Source organism: Oncorhynchus masou, chromosome 32 (genome assembly GCF_036934945.1).
Source record: "Oncorhynchus masou masou isolate Uvic2021 chromosome 32, UVic_Omas_1.1, whole genome shotgun sequence".
Taxonomy (NCBI): Eukaryota; Metazoa; Chordata; class Actinopteri; order Salmoniformes; family Salmonidae; genus Oncorhynchus; species Oncorhynchus masou.
The window spans coordinates 77,528,599-77,548,294 of NC_088243.1; the positions used below are offsets into that span (position 1 = coordinate 77,528,599).

At 42.2% G+C, this 19,696-nt stretch overlaps 1 protein-coding gene across 1 annotated transcript; it reads left to right on the forward strand.

Annotated features, from left to right (window-relative positions):
- The first annotated feature begins 8,036 nt into the window (after positions 1–8,036).
- On the forward strand, positions 8,037–9,572 carry LOC135527117 (synaptonemal complex central element protein 3-like). The gene is made up of 3 exons (XM_064955765.1): positions 8,037–8,072; positions 8,589–8,697; positions 8,917–9,572. The coding sequence occupies exons 2-3, from the start codon at positions 8,589–8,591 to the stop codon at positions 9,087–9,089; spliced, it is 282 nt and encodes a 93-aa protein (XP_064811837.1). The 5' UTR covers positions 8,037–8,072; the 3' UTR covers positions 9,090–9,572.
- Positions 9,573–19,696: the final 10,124 nt, after the last annotated feature.

The following is a 19,696-nucleotide window of genomic DNA, read 5'->3' on the forward strand; positions in this document are numbered from 1 at the left end:
ACATACACGCGGAATCTGTTCAGCCCACCGGGGGAGGTCGTCACTAGCTTCTACCACATAGTCATAAACCACGCCCATTTCGACAATTTGTTTAAAAAATGTTTTAAATAACCCTAACAGTAACCACACTGCTAATCCCCCGGGGAGTTGCAAGGTGATGCACCTGCTTCCCCCCCCCGGTGTTTTAGACGTATGGTTTCAAAGTTCAAAAAAGCCTTCGCAGAATAGAATAACAGCTTCTATCGACAATGAGAGTGCCAAAGTAGTAAGTGTTGGTGTGGTCTACAACGAATAGTGTAGTAACGGAAACCCCACACTACGCCCCTAGTGCGCACATAAGTAGTTTTTTAAATCTGCCTTTTTAAAATAAAGGTGAGTTTGGTTTGTACAAACAAAACCAGGGCTGTGTGTTCTAGTCGAGTGGACATTGAACCTTGACCTTACAGTTTTATCTCCTGGGTATTGAAACAGACCACATAATGTTGCACCATTCAGCCATACAAACAACTTCCTCTAGTCCAGCAAATCCCACAACAAGTGGGTGTATAGGACCCCCAGGAGCCTCAGATAACATTCAGGAGATCCCTTAAAGCAGGGTCTCTGGATAAAATGATCACATTGAAAATAATAGCCGCAATGCCAAAATACCTCACATTTGAATGGAATAACTGTTTTACAGACATTAAAACATCGTCCAATTTCATATACAGTGCATTCAGAAAGCATTCAGACCACTTCCATTTTTCCACATTTTGTTACATTACAGCCTTATTCTAAAATAAAAAAATCCTCATCAATCTACACACAATATCCCATAATGACAAAGCGAGAACAGGTTTTTAGATTTTTTTTTCAAATGTATAAAAAATAAAAACAGAAATACCTTATTTACATAAGTATTCAGACCCTTTGCTATGAGACTCTAAATTGAGCTCAGGTGCATCCTGTTTCCATTGATCATCTTTGAGATGTTTCTACAACTTCTACCTGTGGTAAATTCAATTGATTGGACATGATTTGGAAAGGCACACACCTGTCTATATAAGGTCCCACAGTTGACCGTGTATGTCACAGCAAAAAAACAAGCCATGAGGATGTAGAACGCCAAGATTTGATTGGGTCGAGGCACAGATCTGGGGAAGGGTACCAAAAAAATGTGTGCGGCATTGAAGGTCCCCAAAAACACAGTGGCCTCCATCATTCTTAAATGGAAGAAGTTTGGAACCACCAAGACTCTTCCAAGAGCTGGCCACCCGGCCAAACTGAGCAATCAGGGGAGAAGGGCCGAGGTCAGGGAGGTGACCAAGAACCCAATGGTCACTCTGACAGAACTTCAGAGTTCGTCCTTGGAGATGGGAGAACCTTTCAGAAGGACAACCATCTCTGCAGCACCACCAATCAGGCCTTTATGGTAGAATGGCACCGAAAGACTCTCAGACCATGAGAAACAAGATTCTCTGGCCTGATGAAACCAAGATTGAACTCTTTGGCCTAAGTGCCAAGCGCCACGTCTGGAGGAAACCTGGCACCATCCATACAGTGAAGCATGGTGGTGGCAGCATCATGCTTTGGGGATGTTTTTCAGCGGCAGGGACTGGGAGACTAGTCGGGATTGAGGGAAAGATGAACCAAGCAAAGTACAGAGAGATCCTTGATGAAAACCTGCTCAGGACCTCAGACTGAGGTGAAGGTTCATCTTCAACAGGACAATGGCTCTAAGCACACAGCCAAGACAACGCAGGAGTTGCTTCTGGACAAGTCTCTGAATGTCCTTGAGTGGCCCAGCCAGGGCCCGGACTTGAACCAGATCGAACATCTCTGGAGAGACCTGAAAATAGCTGTGCAGCGAAAATCCCCGTCCAACCTGACAGAGCTTGAGAGGATCTGCAGAGAAGAATGGGATAATCCTCCAAATACAGGTGTGCCAAGCTTGTAACTTTATACCCAAGAATACTCAAGGCTGTAATCACTGCCAAAGGTGCTTCAACAAAGTACTGAGTAAACACTTATGTAAATGTAATATATATGTAAAAAAAAAAATATATATATATATATATATATATATTATTTTTTTTCTTAAAAAATGTTTAAAAACCTGTTTTTGCTTTGTCATTATGGGGTATTGTGTGTGGATTGATGTGGAAAAAATACAATTTACTCCATTTTAGAATAAGGCTGTAACGTAACAATATGTGGAATAAGTCAAACGGCGTGAATACTTTCTGAATGCTCTGTATGAGGTGTTCCATGTCATTTCAGCAAGCCATGACACCCACCATCAGATTGTTCTGAAATTGTTTCTGTAGTTAGAAAGGCAAGATTGGCATTCCTGAAACATTATTTTGTTGAAATGTTATTAAGTCTCCAAGAAATTTGATTGTATCGAAATTGGCTATTTAAAATGTATGGGATTCAGATAATATTAAATAAATATAGTACCAACGTCCAATTTGGAACAAACCTCTTCCTACAAATGAGTATGACGAATCCCCCCAAAACAGTCTAAAGATACCCACGGACCCTGACACCCAATGCCAATCCAACCCCAACAAACAGTATACAGTATCATTTCTCTATGTTTGACAAATAGTATGAAGCTGCGGCTTGGAGTATTTCTTCTCCATACTATGTAATGTATTCCCTGTGAATCTGGTAATGTGTTTTTCAATAACTAATTGAAGTCACTTGCTTTATTTACCATAAAGTAGTGTGATAGGACCAGGTGTTGACCAGTAGATGCCGCTGTTCCTGCTATATATTGTGTTATTGACTGTACGTTTGTTTATCCCATGTGTAACTCTGTGTTGTTTGTGTCGCACTGCTTTGCTTTATGTTGGCCAGGTCGCAGTTGTAAATGAGAACTTGTTCTCAACTGGCCTACCTGGTTAAATAAAGGTGAAATAAAATATTAAATAAAAAAATTCAATATCACCACACTTTTATCCGTTTTGCTGGGCCTGGTTTCCTTAAAGCATTTTAAGGTTAAGGCTAAATTAATCTTAGAGCAATGGGATCCTATTGTTCAACAATGCATTTAGCTTTAAGATGATGCTTTTGGGAAACCGTCCCTAGTCTCATGTGTTTATTAAATACATCACAACATTTCCTTTGCAACTTTGGGTAGAACATCAAATCGTCCTCACAATTCAAGCTTGTCCTCCATGAAAGCAATTCAGTTTGTCCCCCCTTTGTGTGTAGTTAGTCCCTTCAAAAAAGTCTGGATTAGGTACTGTTAGATTATTCTTGGTGAAGAAATTAACCACACATTCTTCCCAGTCAAAACAGTTTGAGCATATAATATGACACTTTTGTTAATTTTGGTGTTCCACAGGGCTTTTTCCGCTGTTCGTGTACATACATTTTTTTCCTGGGGCAAGTCGAAGTTCGGTAGCTGAAGTGCACTACCTCAAGTGTTTGCTGTCATTCAATGAGAGACAACTAGTTTTCATGCACAGTTTTTCACATGAGAAATACTGCACCAAACATCTTAGTTAGATGTAAAAATTACGTGATTAAGACCTCTGCATTAATTAAAGATTTCTTGATTATGAGGCAGTGTACTGTATACTGGCTATGTTGTTGCTACGGCATCTCAATAGGAACAAACAGTAATGTTGCTGTTTTTTTCTCATTTTTCAAGCAAAGATCTTTTCAGGGAGTATGCGAGGCACATACATTTTCTTTGCCTACCGAGTTCTGCTAGGAGCAAACAGAACCTTGTATGCCGGCAGCTTTAAGCTACAGTAGTTGTAATGGTTTCAATGTTATGGTGTCTAAGGGTCTTCAATGGTAAAATTCCCAAACACACACGGTATAGTATTTTGTGCATGGTAAGGGTACTGGGTTCTATTAAGGTTGTCACAATATTTTAGTCCCTAGACCATTTTTCCATCAAAGTTTTGGGCTTGTAGGAACATTTTTTATATAAGAATTGCACCATAGGGATTGCATTAGAGAGCAGCCACTTGTTGGACTATTCAAGTAGAGTTGGTTTGAAGAATTAGGTTGCTAAGAAATGGACAAACTGAATTGCTTTCATGGGGGACTGGCATGAACCGTGAGGATGACCACAAAATCAGTAGCGGGTACAATCACTAGGAAAGACAGAAAAAGCCATTTTACAACCTATTTGTTGTGATAATTACATTGTTTGCTCTATAACCGGTTAGTTCATATGGATTACGACTGTGATATATAGGTTGAGACAATAAGAAGACACCGTAGCAGAATAAATACAACCACACCTTTGTTTCATCACAAAACTGGAGAGCAACCTCTGTCTGGTGAAGTCCACAAAGCATATTGCATGTAACTAACATTTACAGTGCATTCTGAAAGTATTCAGTCCCCTTGACTTTTTCCAAATGTTGTTACATTACAGCCTTATTCTAAAATGGATTAAATCCGTTTTTTTCTTCATCAATTTACACACGATACCCCATAATGACAAAGCAAAAACAGTTTTTTAGAAATGTTAGTAATTTATTCAAAGTAAAACAGGGGCCCGGGTTCCAGAGTGGTGCAGCGGTATAAGGCACTACAGCAGACCCGGGTTCCATCCCAGGCTGTCTCTCGCCCGGCCGCGACCGGGAAACCCATGAGGCAGTGCACAATTGTCCCAGCATCGTCCGGGTTAGGGGAGGATTTGGCTGGCATGTCCTTGTCCCATCGTACTTTAGCGACTACTTGTGGTGGGCATGCGGTCGACGGTGGGGCTGGTTTCCGGGTTTAGCGAGGGGTTTGTGAAGAAGCAGTGCGGCTTTGCGGGATCGTGTGTCGGAGGACGCATGGCTCTCAACCTTCGCCTCTTCCGAGTCCATACGGGAGTTGCAGAGATGTAACAACCAATTGCATATTACGAAATTGGGTTTAAAAAGGGTAAAAAAAAAGTATTCAGATCCTTCCCTCAGCACTGTGCTGAAGCACCTTTGGCAGCAATTACAGCCTCAAGTCTTCTTGGGTATAACATTACAAGCTTGGCACATCTGTATTTGGGGAGTTTCTCATATTCTTCTCTGCAGATCCTCTCAAGCTCTGTCAGGTTGGTTGGGGAGCGTCGCTCCACAGCTATTTTCACATCTCTTCAGAGATATTTGATTGGGTTCAAGTCCGGGCTTTGGCTGGACTACTCAAGGACATTCAGAGCCACTCCTGCGTTTTCATGGCTTTGTGCTTAGGGTCGTTGTCTGTTGGAAGGTGACCCTTCACCCCAGTCTGAGGTCCTGAGCGCTTTCATCAAGGATCTCTTTGTATCTTGCTCCGTTCATCTTTCCCTCAATCCTGACTAGTCTCCCAGTCCGTGCCACTGATAAACATTCCCACAGCATGATGCTTCCACCACCATGCTTCACCGTAGGGATGGTGCCAGGTTTCCTCCAGACGTGACGCTTGGCATTCAGGCCAAATAGTTCAATCTTGGTTTTATTAGACCAGAGAATCTTGTTTCTCATGGTCTGAGAGTCTTTTAGGTGCCTTTTGGGAACCTCCAAGCGGGCTGTCATGTGCCTTTTCCTGAGGAGTGGCTTCCGTCTGCTGCAGAGATGGTTTTCCTTCTGGAAGGTTCTCCCATCTCCACAGAGGAACTCTGGAGCTCTGTCATTGTGACCATCAAGTTCTTCGTCACCTCCCTGACCAAGGCCCTTCTCCCCCGATTGCTCTGACATGCACTGTCAACTGTGGGACCTTATATAGACAGGTGTGTGCCTTTCCAAATCATGTCCAATCAATTTAATTTACCACAGGACGACTCCAATCAAGTTGTTGAAACATTTTAAGGATGATCAATGGAAACAGGATGCACCTGAGCACAATTTCAAGTCTCACAGCAAAGGGTCTGAATACTTACGTAAATATGGTATTTCTGTATTTTTTGTAATACATTTTGCGCTAATTTCTAGAAACCTGTTTTTGCTTTGTTATTATTAGAATAAAGCTGTAAAGTAACACAATGTGGTAAAGGTGAAAGGGTCTGTATACATTCCAAATGCACTGTATATAAAAAAGTATGTGGACATCCCTTCAAATTAGTGGATTCAGCTATTTCAGCCTCCCCCGTTGCTGACAGGTGTATACATTTGAGCACACAGCCATGCAACCTCCATTGGTAAACATTGGCAGAAGAATGGGCGGCCTTATTTAAGAGTTCAGTGACTTTAAACGTGGCACCGTCAAAGCCCTTATCTGTGGTATACTGGCCATATACCATAAACCTCCAAGGTACCTTGTAGCTATTATATACTGGTTGCCAACCTAATTAGAGCAGTAAAAATAAATGTTTTGGCATACCCGTGGTATACGGACTGACATACCACAGCTGTCAGCCAATCAGCATTCAGGGCTCGAACCACCCAGTTTAAAATTACAAATAGTTTGTAGACTGCATATTGACTGCAAGAAGCCCAAACAGATATGTTTGACTAAAACATAATCATTTCAAACTTTACTTATGTTTGTATACAATCGCTTGTCTCTCTTTTATGTGTGGGAATACGTGGGAACAGATTTCTTAAATTAAAATCATTTGGAGCTCATTTCCTGGAGTTTTAAAATTAAATTAAACAATTTAACCCACGGGCCACCAGTTGGGGAACCCTGATCTAGTGGAAAGCCTTCCCAGAAGAGTGGAAGGTGTTATAGCAGCAAAGGGGGTACCAACTCTATATTCATGCCCATGATTTTGAAATTAGGTGTTTGACGAGTAGGCATCCACATACTTTTGGTCATGTAGTGTATTTTCATAATGAGACAAATCTATCGGTTTTCTACCCAAAGTTGCAAAGGATCAGTGTCATCTAGTAGTCAGAACCTTGTATTTTCACCCTACCTTATGGTAAATATCAAATCAAATGTATTTAAATAGCCCTTCGTACATCAGCTGATATCTCAACGTGCTGTACAGAAACCCAGCCTAAAACCCCAAACAGCAAGCAATGCAGGTGTAGAAGCACGGTGGCTAGGAAAAACTCCCTAGAAAGGCCAAAACCTAGAGAGGAACCAGGCTATGTGGGGTGGCCAGTCCTCTTCTGGCTGTGCCAGGTGAAGATTATAACAGAACATGGCCAAGATGTTCAAATGTTCATAAATGACCAGCATGGTCAAATAATAATAATCACAGGCAGAACAGTTGAAACTGGAGCAGCATTCAACTTCAATTACTAATTTCTCTGAACAAGGGAAAAAATACATCTCCAGATTCACATGGGCATACATTACATAGTATGGAGAAGCAATACTACAAGCCACAGCTTCATACTACTTGTCAAACATAGAGAGCCAACTGATACTGAATACTGGTTGTTGGGGTGGGATTGGTGTGAGGGTCCATAGCTGTTTTTTTATATTTTTGGGGGATTCCTTCGTGTTTTACTCATTGGTAAGAAGATGTTTGGTCCAAATCAGACGTTGGGTACTATATTCATTTAATATTATCTGAATCCTATAAATTAAAATGGTCAATTTGAGTGCAATCAATTAGCATAATTTCTCAGAGATCAAATTATATTTAAACAAAATCATGCTTCAGGAATGCTAATCCTAACTCCAGAAATTATTTCCGAACATTCTGAGATTGCGGGGGTTGAAATCCTCTTTTTTTGTGTGTTGAGGTGGAACAACCGGTATATTATTGAATATAAGGAATTTTTGTTGGGAGATCCACTTTCAAATGCTTATCAAATAATGGGCCATTGGCTCCAGCACATGACAGGCTGGGTTCGATTTGTCCCTGGGAAATTCCATGGTAACAGAATTATGCTGAGACTCATTTATCACTTTGAATTGTATACCAAACAAAAACCATTGATTTGAAAGTTTAACAAACCACATAAGTATGCACAAGGACTACTTTTAACAATTTCCACAGAATAAAATTCGAGGGAGATTTTATAGCAGATCTGTTACCAAAGTTTTCATATCTGCAGTTTTCCCAGTAAAATATGTTTTTACTAAGTAAATTGTTCGAAGTAATAATTTATTTATTGGCATGACGATCCGCAAATGTGTTCCTCGGTGCGCGCGCAATCTTTGCTAACAAACAACCAAGACCAAAGGAAGAGACTCCTCGCTAGAGCATTGTAGGTATTTTTTTCTAGATTTTTAAATATTCATAACTAAGAAGATCCTTATTTTATTAAGGTACTCGAAATTGTGTTATTTAAACCAAACTTGATACAATCTCACAGACTGCTTCATTTGTTTGGATACATTTTAGCAACGGTTTGCAGTCAGCTAGCTAACGTTAGCTAGTGAATTTAGCTAGCTAACGACATGGACCTGTCAATCAAATGTCGCCAAAATAAAACGGATTTGAAAACGTATTAACTAGTTTATCCACGGCCATACCTTATACTTCTTTACCATATACGTGTTTTTATGAATCCATGTTATGTACAATGTAATGCACGGAATTTGTAATTGTATTTGAATGTGAAATGAAAATAAAAAATATTTAAAAAATAAAAACGTATTTATACCAATCATTTTGGTACGTTCATGAATCATTTACAGTGTGGTTACTTTTGGTTGCAACAATTACAGTAACGTTATTAGTTAGTGTTTCGAATTTTAATGAGAATATATGGGGTTTGTAGATGGCCACTTCTCCTTCATCCTGTGACCATCAAGAGGACTGGGGCGAAGAGATGATGGAGTTGAACAAGGATTTAGAGAAAATGATTGAAGACGTGGAAAATATATCAGGTATGGTTACTAGCTTTATTAAGCATCTGTATGATGTACCTATTGTTATTCTGAGATAACTCTCCACCACCATTCAATTTACTACCCTTTTTTATTACATTTAGAAAGGGGAATTACACACATCCATTATCTAAATTCTGCCTTGTTTTAAATCATACTCTGTATGACCCAATACTGACACCAACTGCCCTATCCCTCATCTCCCCTGTGGTTTCCCAGTACAGCTGACGTGGATGGCCTATGACATGGTGGTGCAGCGAACCAGTCCTGATCTGGGGGACTCCATTCGTCGGCTGGAGGAAGAGTTTCTCCGCTGCAGGGCTGTCATCTGTGGCTCCCCTGTGGAACAGGAGCCGAACCAGGGGCAGGGAAAGGACCAGGGGATGGGATAGGAACCGGGACAGGGGCTGAACCAGGGGCAGGGAAATGACCAGGGGATGGGATAGGAACTCGGACAGGGAAAGGACCAGGAGATGGGTTAGGAACTGGGACAGGGGCTGAACCAGGGGATGGGATAGGAACTGGGATGGGCTGAACCAGGGGCAGGAAAAGGACCAGGGGATGGGTTAGGAACTGGGACAGGGGCTGAACCAGGGGATGGGATAGGAACTGGGATGGGCTGAACCAGGGACAGGGAAAGGACCAGGGGATGGGTTAGGAACTGGGACAGGGAAAGGACCAGGAGATGGGTTAGGAACTGGGACAGGGGCTGAACCAGGGGATGGGATAGGAACTGGGATGGGCTGAACCAGGGACAGGGAAAGGACCAGGGGATGGGATAGGAACTGGGACAGGGGCTGAACCAGGGGATGGGATAGGAACTGGGATGGGCTGAACCAGGGACAGGGAAAGGACCAGGGGATGGGTTAGGAACTGGGACAGGGGATGGGATAGGAACTGGGACAGGGGCTGAACCAGGGGATGGGATAGGAACTGGGATGGGCTGAACCAGGGGCAGGAAAAGGACCAGGGGATGGGATAGGAACTGGGACAGGGGCTGAACCAAGTTATGTGGATGAAGTGTCCTAGACCTGTACATACCTCCCCCATCCCACTGACAGATGTGATTGGCCGTGATTCACCAGGAATATCTGATGTTCTGAAATGGACCTGAATCAAAAAGATAGTAACCTGCGTTCTGTCCTGTATGCTTGTCTACAATGTTGTTGCAGTTATATGTAGACTAGTCTCATCTCTAGCAGCAACCACTGCCCCACACTGCATGCTGTCTAAGCTGAGCTGCAGGCTGTTGTATGTAGGTTATTGTTGTGTGTTATGTACCTTTGGACAGGGTGTTCAATTAGCTTTAGTGTTGTGTTCTGAATTTGTGGTTTGGTCAAGTAATAAGATAAACTTGAATAGCGAATATTGACTGTCAGCTTGTTTATTGGGATGCCAAAAGGAGTTGGTAAAATGTGCATACACGTGTTGACATTCTACATATTGATAGTCACATCCTAGTCGTACCCCCAGCAGTCATGGTACTGTAGAGTTGTACATAAGTCTTACCGTTTCTAAAGCCTTTATCTTACATTTACATTTAAGTCATTTAGCAGACGCTCTTATCCAGAGCGACTTACAAATTGACTCATTCTTCATGTACGCTGAACAAAATTATATAAACACAACAATTTCAAATAATGTATTTACCTTTATTTAACTAGGCAAGTCAGGTAAGAACAAATTCTTATTTTCAATGACAGCCTTGCAACCTTCCGGTTACTAGTCCAACGCTCTAATCACTAGGCTACCCTGCCGCCCCAAGTTGCAGTTCATATAAGGAGATCAATCAATTTAAATAAATTCATTAAGCCCTAATCTATGTATTTCACATGACTGGGAATAAAAAAAAATCAAAATAAAGTAGAGCGTAGATTAGAAAACCAGTTTGAATCTGGTGTGACCACCATTTGCCACATGCAGCACAACACATCTCCTTCACATAGAGTTGATCAGGCTGTTGATTGTATTGATACTACAGTATTCCCCAACCCTCTCCTTTATCTACTACATGTTCTCATCCCTCTCCTTTACTACAGTGTTTCTCAACCCTCTCATTTATCTACATGTTCGCAACCCTCTCCTTTATCTACTACATGTTCTCAACCCACTCCTTCATCTACTACAGTGTTACTCAACCCTCTCCTTTATCTACTACAGTATTCCCCAACCCTCTCCTTTATCTACTAGTGTTACTCAACCCTCTCCTTTATCTACTAGTGTTACTCAACCCTCTCCTTTATCTACTACAGTATTCCCCAACCCTCTCCTTTATCTACTACAGTGTTTCTCAACCCTCTACTTTATCTACTACATGTTCTCAACCCACTCCTTCATCTACTACAGTGTTACTCACCCCTCTCCTTTATCTACTACATGTTCTCAACCCTCTCCTTTATCTACCACAGTGTTTCTCAACCCACTCCTTTATCTACTAGTGTTTCTCAACCCTCTCCTTTATCTACTAGTGTTACTCAACCCTCTCCTTTATCTACTACAGTGTTTCTCACCCCTCTCCTTTATCTACTACAGTATTCCCAAACCCTCTCCTTTATCTACTAGTGTTTCTCAACCCTCTCCTTTATCTACTACATGTTCTCAACCCTCTCCTTTATCTACTACAGTGTTTCTCAACCCTCTCCTTTATCTACTACAGTATTCCCCAACCCTCTCCTGTATCTACTACAGAGTTTCTCAACCCTCTCCTTTATCTACTACAGTGTTTCTCAACCCTCTCCTTTATCTACTACAGTGTTTCTCACCCCTCTCCTTTATCTACTACAGTGTTACTCAACCCTCTCCTTTATCTACTAGTGTTACTCAACCCTCTCCTTTATCTACTACAGTATTCCCCAACCCTCTCCTTTATCTACTACAGTGTTTCTCAACCCTCTCCTTTATCTACTACAGTGTTTCTCAACCTTCTCCTTTATCTACTACAGTATTCCCCAACCCTCTCCTTTATCTACTAGTGTTACTCAACCCTCTCCTTTATCTACTAGTGTTACTCAACCCTCTCCTTTATCTACTACAGTATTCCCCAACACTCTCCTGTATCAACTACAGTGTTTCTCAACCCTCTCCTGTATCTACTACATGTTCTCAACTCTCTCCTACATAGGGAACTGTCAGATAATCCACACCCTCCCCTACCTAGGGAATTGTCAGACAATCCACACCCTCTCCTACCTAGGGATCTGTCAAGACAATCCACACCCTCCCATACCTCGGGAACTGTCAGACAATCCATGCTGTTCTAGCCCTGCAATGCAACATGCAGTTCATCTAATCTACAAATCAACTGTTCTTAAATAAAAACCCTACATTTTGGTAGACTCAGTCCTTTTGATTTAAACCTATTTTTAAAAAGTGCACAGAGCTAGGCCAGCTTTGTCAAATACACATGTTTATTTTACAGTGTGTTAAAAAAATAGATATATTTTCTTCTGTTCAGTGTGGGCACAGCTGAGACGGTGTGACCTGATCGTGTGACTTCAGTCACACAGTCAAGATGGCCTCTCTGAATAGAGCGGAACAGGGGGTGGGTGACCTGGTCAAACATGACCTCATGCTGAGGGGTGAGGGAGAAGATGAGGAAGGTGTGTGTGTGTGTTGAAAGCATGGAGCCAAAATAACTGGACAGGGACCATCAATTGTCCACATATTCACACTTGTAATAAACCAATTTTTCTCTCAGGTTAATAATGATTACAACCTAAAAATGACAGGTGAAGATCCGCATATACAACTTCACCACATTTAGCTTACGACACGCAACTTCATAACATGAAAATAAACCCTCCATTGTGAATTGGCTACTGTACCTAATACAAATCTTTTTCCCTCTTTTCTCTTCTCCCTACCAGCTACTTTGTACACCTGTTTTTTTTCTTCTCTTTTATTTAACCAGGTGAGTCATTGAGAACACACACACACACTGTGTATCCTGTGCTGCTGGTTATGGTCAGAGTAGTGCAGTAGACACAGTGTGTGTGTGTTCTCAATCAGGCAGGCAGCACTGGCTCTGTGCTCCAGGTTCTCCATGTCTATGAGCAGCAGAGGGTGTGTGTGTGGTGGTCTATCATCTCCTTAACTCCTGGGAAGGAGCAGCATCATAGAATGGAAAGAGCCACTAGTTTGTTTATGACGTGTTGGCATTCATTGTCATGAATCTTTCCCTGGACGCAGCTCTGCAGAGTGGTCACCAGCTGGTGTAGCGTGGTTCGTTCTGCGTTGTGTACTTTTAATTAGGACGCTGCCACAACTGGAGGTCTGCTAGTTGAATTCTTTTTATTTGCCCGGCACACGAAGAGACAACACACATTATGTTAACCCTTGGCGCGGTCCTAGCTCTCAGGCACCTGCGCAAGCACATGGACACTCACTCAAACACTGTCCCAAGTACTCACAATAGATACCCTAGTTAGCGAGCTTTGTGAAACTTGTTAACATAAATCTTTATATTATCCACATTGTAACAAACTTATGTTTGCATAACAGTACATTGTGTAACATTATGACGGTTTTATATTAAACCATTTCGGAGCCAAGGACAACATACCTTGCTAGCTGAAGGTCAGGCAAAAGAAAACAATAAAGGGGTATGGAAATACAGATAACCCGCGATGGGCCAAACCAAAATATACAAAACTTTTATAATCACATGTATGTACAATATTGATATGAAAAAGTGTTTGTACACCAAAAAAACCCATTAGCTATGCAGCTGTAATTAAATAAAAAAATACACTGAATTATTTTTATTATTATCAAATTATTAACATCCCCTCTTGACCTGGCCTATTTGAATTGATCATTGTGTGCAATTTGGTGTATAATCTAGGGGAACAACATCACACTGCTACATTGGCACAGCCATAAAATCTGATTTTAAACCTAACATTAACCACACTACTAACCCAAATGCCTAACCTTACATTAAGACCAAAAAGTAAAAACAAATTCTTAGGAATTTTTATGATATAGCCGATTTTGACTTTGCAGCTCGACCATCTAGCTCTAGCGGATATCGCTCAGTTCTGCCTCCGGGGAAAGATTCATGACAATAAATGTCAAACTGCAATATGTTAATGATTCAAAGCAACCGTTTTTATTGCAATATCAAATTATTTCTGGGTAACAATTAAGTACCTTGCTGTGATTGTTTTCCATTAAAATGGTCAAAATAAACAAATATTGCTTCTTAGCAAAGAGCAATTGACATTCACAATTGTAATCACATTTTTCTCTCAGTTTAATGATCATAATTTAAAAATGACAGGTATAATATTTTAATCGACCAGTATAATATGTACAACACTACATTTAACTTACAACATGCAGCTTCATAACGTTAACCTTATAACATGAAAATAAACCCTCCATGGTGAATTGGCTTAAGATGGTGCCAACAGAGGGGCCGCCTCGCTTCTTGTCCTCAGGAAACTTTGCAGTATTTTGTTTTTTTAATGTATTATTTCTTACATTGTTAGCCCAGAAAACCTTAAGTGTTATTACATACAGCCGGGAAGAACTTTTGGATATCAGAGCGACATCAATTTACCAGCACTACGACCAGGAATATGACTTTCCTGAAGTGGATCCTTTGTCCGAACCACTCAGGGCATTTGAACTGATTCCAGAGGCTCACCCAAAACAACGTCACCACAGAAGAGGAAGATGGAGCGGCCTTCTGGTCAGAAATCGGAGGTGCGCACACCACCCACTGCTTCCGAGTATATGACTTGCTAATGTCCAGTCTCTAGACAACAAGGTAGACGAAATTAGGGCAAGGGCTGCTTTCCAGAGAGACATCAGGGATTGTAACATACTCGGTTTCATGGAAAATGCTGTCGGAGTCGGTACAGCCACCGGGATTATTTGTGTCGCGCCGACAGAAATTAACATCTCTCCAGGAAGAAGAAGGGCAGGGTGTGTGTTTCATGATTAACAACTCATGGTGTAATTGTAACAACATATAGGAACTCAAGTCCTTTTGTTCATCTGACCTAGAATTCCTCACAATCAAATGCGACTGTATTATCTCCCAAAATAATTCTCGTTGGTTATTGTCACAGCCGTGTATATCCCCCTCAAGCCGATACCACGACGGCTCTCAAGGAACTTCACTGGACTTTATGCAAATTGTAAACCATATATCCCTAGGCTGCATTTATTGTAGCTGGGGATTTTAACAAAGCAAATTTGAGAACAAGGCTACCTATATTCTACCAGCATATTGATTGTAATACTCACGCTCGCAAAACACTGGATCACTGCTACACTAACTTCCACGATGCATACAAGGCCCTCCCCCGCCCTCCTTTTGGCAAATCTGACCATGACTCCATTTTGCTCCTCCCTTCCTATAGGCAGAAACTCAAACAGGATGTACCCAGGATAAGGACTATTCAACGATGGTCTGAACAATCAGAATCCACGCTTCAAGATTGTTTTGATCATGCAGACTGGGACATGTTCTGGGTAGCCACAGAGAATAATATCGATTTATATACGCTGATTCGGTGAGAGAGTTTATAAGGAAGTGCATAGGAGATGTTGTAACCACTGTGACCATTAAAACCTACCCTAACCAGAAACCGTCGATAGATGGCAGCATTCGTGCAGAACTGAAAGCGCGAACAACCGCATTTAACCATGGAAAGGTGACTGGGAATATGGCCGAATACAAACAGTGTAGTTATTCCCTCTGCAAAGCAATCAAACAAGTGAAATGTCAGTATAGAGACAAAGTGGAGTTGCAATTCAACGGCTCAGACACATATGAGGCAGGGTCTACAGACAATCACGGACTACAAAAATAAAACCAGCCACGTCTCAGACACCGTCTTGCTGCCAGACAAACTAAACACCTTCTTTGCTTTGAGGATAATGCTTCTGTCGCCATGAAGTGCTTTGAGAGACTAGTCAAGGATCATATCACCTCCACCTTACCTGACACCTTAGACCCACTTCTATTTGCGTACCCCCCCAATAGGTCCACAGACGATGCAATCGCCATCACACTCCCCTATCCCATCTGGACAAGAGGAATACCTATGTAAGAATGCTGTTCATTGACTACAGCTCAGCATTCAACACCATAGTACCCTCCAAACTCATCATTAAGCTTGAGGCCCTGGGTCTCAACGCCGCCCTGTGAAATTGGGTCCTGGATTTCCTGACGGGCCACCCCCAGGTGGTGAGTGTAGGAAACAACATCTCCACTTCGCTGATCCGCAGCACTGGGGCCCCACAAGGATGCGTGCTCATCCCCCTCCTGTACTCCCTGTTCACCCATGTCTGCGTGGCCATGCACGCCTCCAACTCAATCATCAAGTTTTCAGACAAAACTGAAATGGTCCACCCACACAGACAGTGTGGTGAAGAAGACGCAACAGCGCCTCTTCAACCTCAGGAGGCTGAAGAAATTTGCCTTGTCACCAAAAACTCTCACAAACTTTTACAGATGCACAATTGAGAGCATCCTGTCGGGCTGTATCACCCTTGGTACGGCAACTGCTCTGCCCACAACAGCAGGGCTCTCCAGAGGGTGGTGCGGTCTGAACAACACATCACTGGGGGCAAACTACCTGCCTTCCAGGACACCTACACCACCCAATGTCACAGGAAGGCAAAAAAGATCATCAAGGACAACAACCACTGTGCCACTGCCTTTTCACCCCGCTACCATCCAGAAGGCGAGGTCAGTACAGGTGCATCAAAACTGGGGCCGAGAGACTGAAAAACAGCTTCTATCTCAAGGCCGTCAGACTATTAAACAGCCATCATTGACACAGAGAGGCTGTTGCTGTCACGCCCTGACCTTAGTTCCTTTTTTATGTCTCTATTTGAGGTTGGTCAGGGCGTCAGTCAGGAGCTGCCAGAGCCACCACATGCCCACCCAGACCCTCCCCTATAGGTTCAGGTTTTGCGGCTGGAGTCCGCACCTTTGGGGGGGGGTGCTGTCACGTCCTGACTTTAGTTCCTTTTTTATGTCTCTATTTTGGTTTGGTCAGGGCGTGAGTTGGGGTGGGCATTCTGTGTTTTTTCTATGTTTTCTATTTCTATGTGTTCCCAATCTATGGTTCCCAATCAGAGGCAGCTGTCAATCGTTGTCTCTGATTGAGAACCATACTGAGGTAGCCTTTTCCCACCTGTGTTTTGTGGGTAATTATTTTTCCGTGTGTGTTTGTGTGCACCTCGGTTGCGTCACGTTCTTTGCTGTTTACCTGTTTGTTTTTTGGTTTCGGTTTCACTTTCATTAAAAGATGTGGAACTACATGCACACTGCGCCTTGGTTGATTTATGACAGGGAGTTTGAGGATAGCGAGCGTGACAGCTGCCTGCATACAGACTTGAAATCATTGGCCATTTTAATAAATGGATCACTAATCACTTTAATAATGCCACTTTAATAATGTTTACATATCTTGCATTACTCATCTCATATGTATATACTGTATTTTATAACATCTATTGCATCTTGCCTATGCCACTCAGTCATTACTCATCCATATGTATATTCTTATTCCATTTCTTTACTTAGATTTGTGTGTATTAGGTAGTTGTAGAATTGTTAAGATATTGCTGCACTGTCAGAACTAGAAGCCAAGGATTTCGCTACACTCACAATAACATCTGCTGACCATGTGTATATGACCAATAACATCTTCTAACCATGTGTATGTGTCCAATAACATTTGATTTGATTATTTGGCTACCTAATAAAAATCTGTTTCCTTCTCTTCTCCCTACCAGCTTCATAATTTCAGATATCTCTTCCCTTTGTCCGTTATTTAACAAGGTAAGTCATTGAGAACATGCACACATGCACGCACGCACGCATGCACACGCACACACACACACACACACACACACACACACACACACACACATACACACACACACACACACACACACACACACACACACACACACACACACACACACACACACACACACACACACACACACACACACACACACACACACACACACACACACACACACACACACTGTGTCTCCTGCACTGCTGGTTCTGGTCAGAGTGGTGCAGGGTGTAGCAGGCAGCACTGGCTCTGTGCTCCAGGTTCTCCATGTTTATGAGCAGCAGAGGTGTGTGTGTGTGGTGGTCTATCATCTCCTTCACTCTTGGGAAACTGCATCAGCAACACAGCAGCAGCATAGATTTGAAAGAGTCATTGGTTTGTTTGTGTTAGCAGGTTGGCATTTATTGTCAAGAACTCTGCAGTGTTCACGAGCTGGCACAAACACAAAGTCATACAATCGGATGTTAAACCTAAACCTAACCCTAGCCTCAACCCTAATCACACTGCTAACCCTAATGCCTAACCCTAACCTTAAATTAAGACCAAAATGCACATGTTTGTTTTTAGGAATTTTAAAAATATAGATTATTGTGACTTTGCAGCTGGAAGAGCAATTCCTCAAGCAAGAATATAGCTAGGACTGTCTGGTCTGAGTGGGGAGGGGAAAACTGAAAAATAGCTGTTATTGGCAGAGAGATTTGGAACTCTACCTTAAATTTGCAATGGTCTATTAACTCATTTACTGCCTGGTGATGTCACCAGGCAAGCCAAAACTCAATCCCACAAAAACAGGCTGAAATTTCAGGTGGCCTTTTCAAACAGCTCGTACACTAAAAGGGCATCATTTCCTAATTTCAGCATATTATTCCCATATCATATTGTGGAAATGTATATAAAACACAGGAACATCTTGTTTTTGACTACACTGGGCCATTAAGGCATCAAGTCAACAAATGGGTGTTTATCTGTGCACAGCCAATAAACCCTACAGCCTTAGTCCCTGATCTGGTTGTAAACTGTAACCTGCTTTAGACAAAAGCGCCTGCTAACTAGATGACCAATGTTTAATTGCCTTTGCATGCTAGACTGAAAACCCTTGAATTCCCCTGGCTGGTCTAGTGGTAATGACGCCGAGACACAGTGTTGGCAAAGCATTTCATCCGGCCTAGTCACCTTTGACATGACCTCTTATCTTTTCCCACTGTCATTCTCTCTCACTATCTGTTCAATAATAATTGAAAAAAAGAAATAGAATTATTTTTTTGTGAGGGGTTCCATTGACGGAGCAGAGAGGAGGCTGTTTGTTTACCTCGCTACCAATGAGGCCAGTGCCCAGGTGTTATGTGTTGCCTTGGTGACGTATCTGAATGTTGTAGACCTTGCCTTGGTTCAGCACTATTAGGGTGTAGGATTGCTCAGAAGAGCCTTGGAACTGACCCACACCAGAAACACTCCACCCTGAAACACACACAGCTACATTGATACACACAATGTGTGTGTGTGTGTGTGTGTGTGTTAGTGAGGCCCACCAGGGGAGGGGGATTCCTGACCTTGTTAACCCATCTGAGAGATGCTTCAGCCTGGCCTCTGGTCACTAGTCTTCCATATCACCCAATGTCCATGGGTGGGGAACAGCAACCGATCAAAATTGTTAGAATGCAAAATAGAAAAAAAAACATTATCTAGAATCTAGATCCACCAACACTCTAGACCAGTTGTGCCTGGTTGTGCTTGGTCGGTTTTGTAGTGTTTTGTGTGTGGACCCTAAAAGAAGAATGCAACCATGGCCCAAATGTTTGCATATTGCAACAGTGCCATCTAGTGGCATCAGACCCCTACCGTTTCTTTCATGTTACAATCCGTCCATCTCTTACCCTCCTTTCTTTCTGAAATCAATCGTTGTTAATTTAGCTTCCAACTCTCTCCCTCTCTCTGTCACTCTCTCTTGCTGGCCAAACCTCCCACAACCAGGCTAGACCCCTCCCCTCAGAGGCCATTCAAAGCTGCAGGCTTTTCTGTCATTTTTACCATGAACTCTGAGATCATACTGTCTGTCTTTTAGCTGCTTGTGTTTCTATTGTAAAAGCAGGACTATTCCGATGTGATCAGCACCATGAAAATAAGGAATAGGAGGATAGTGGTTTAGAGCAGGGTTTCTCAAACTCTGT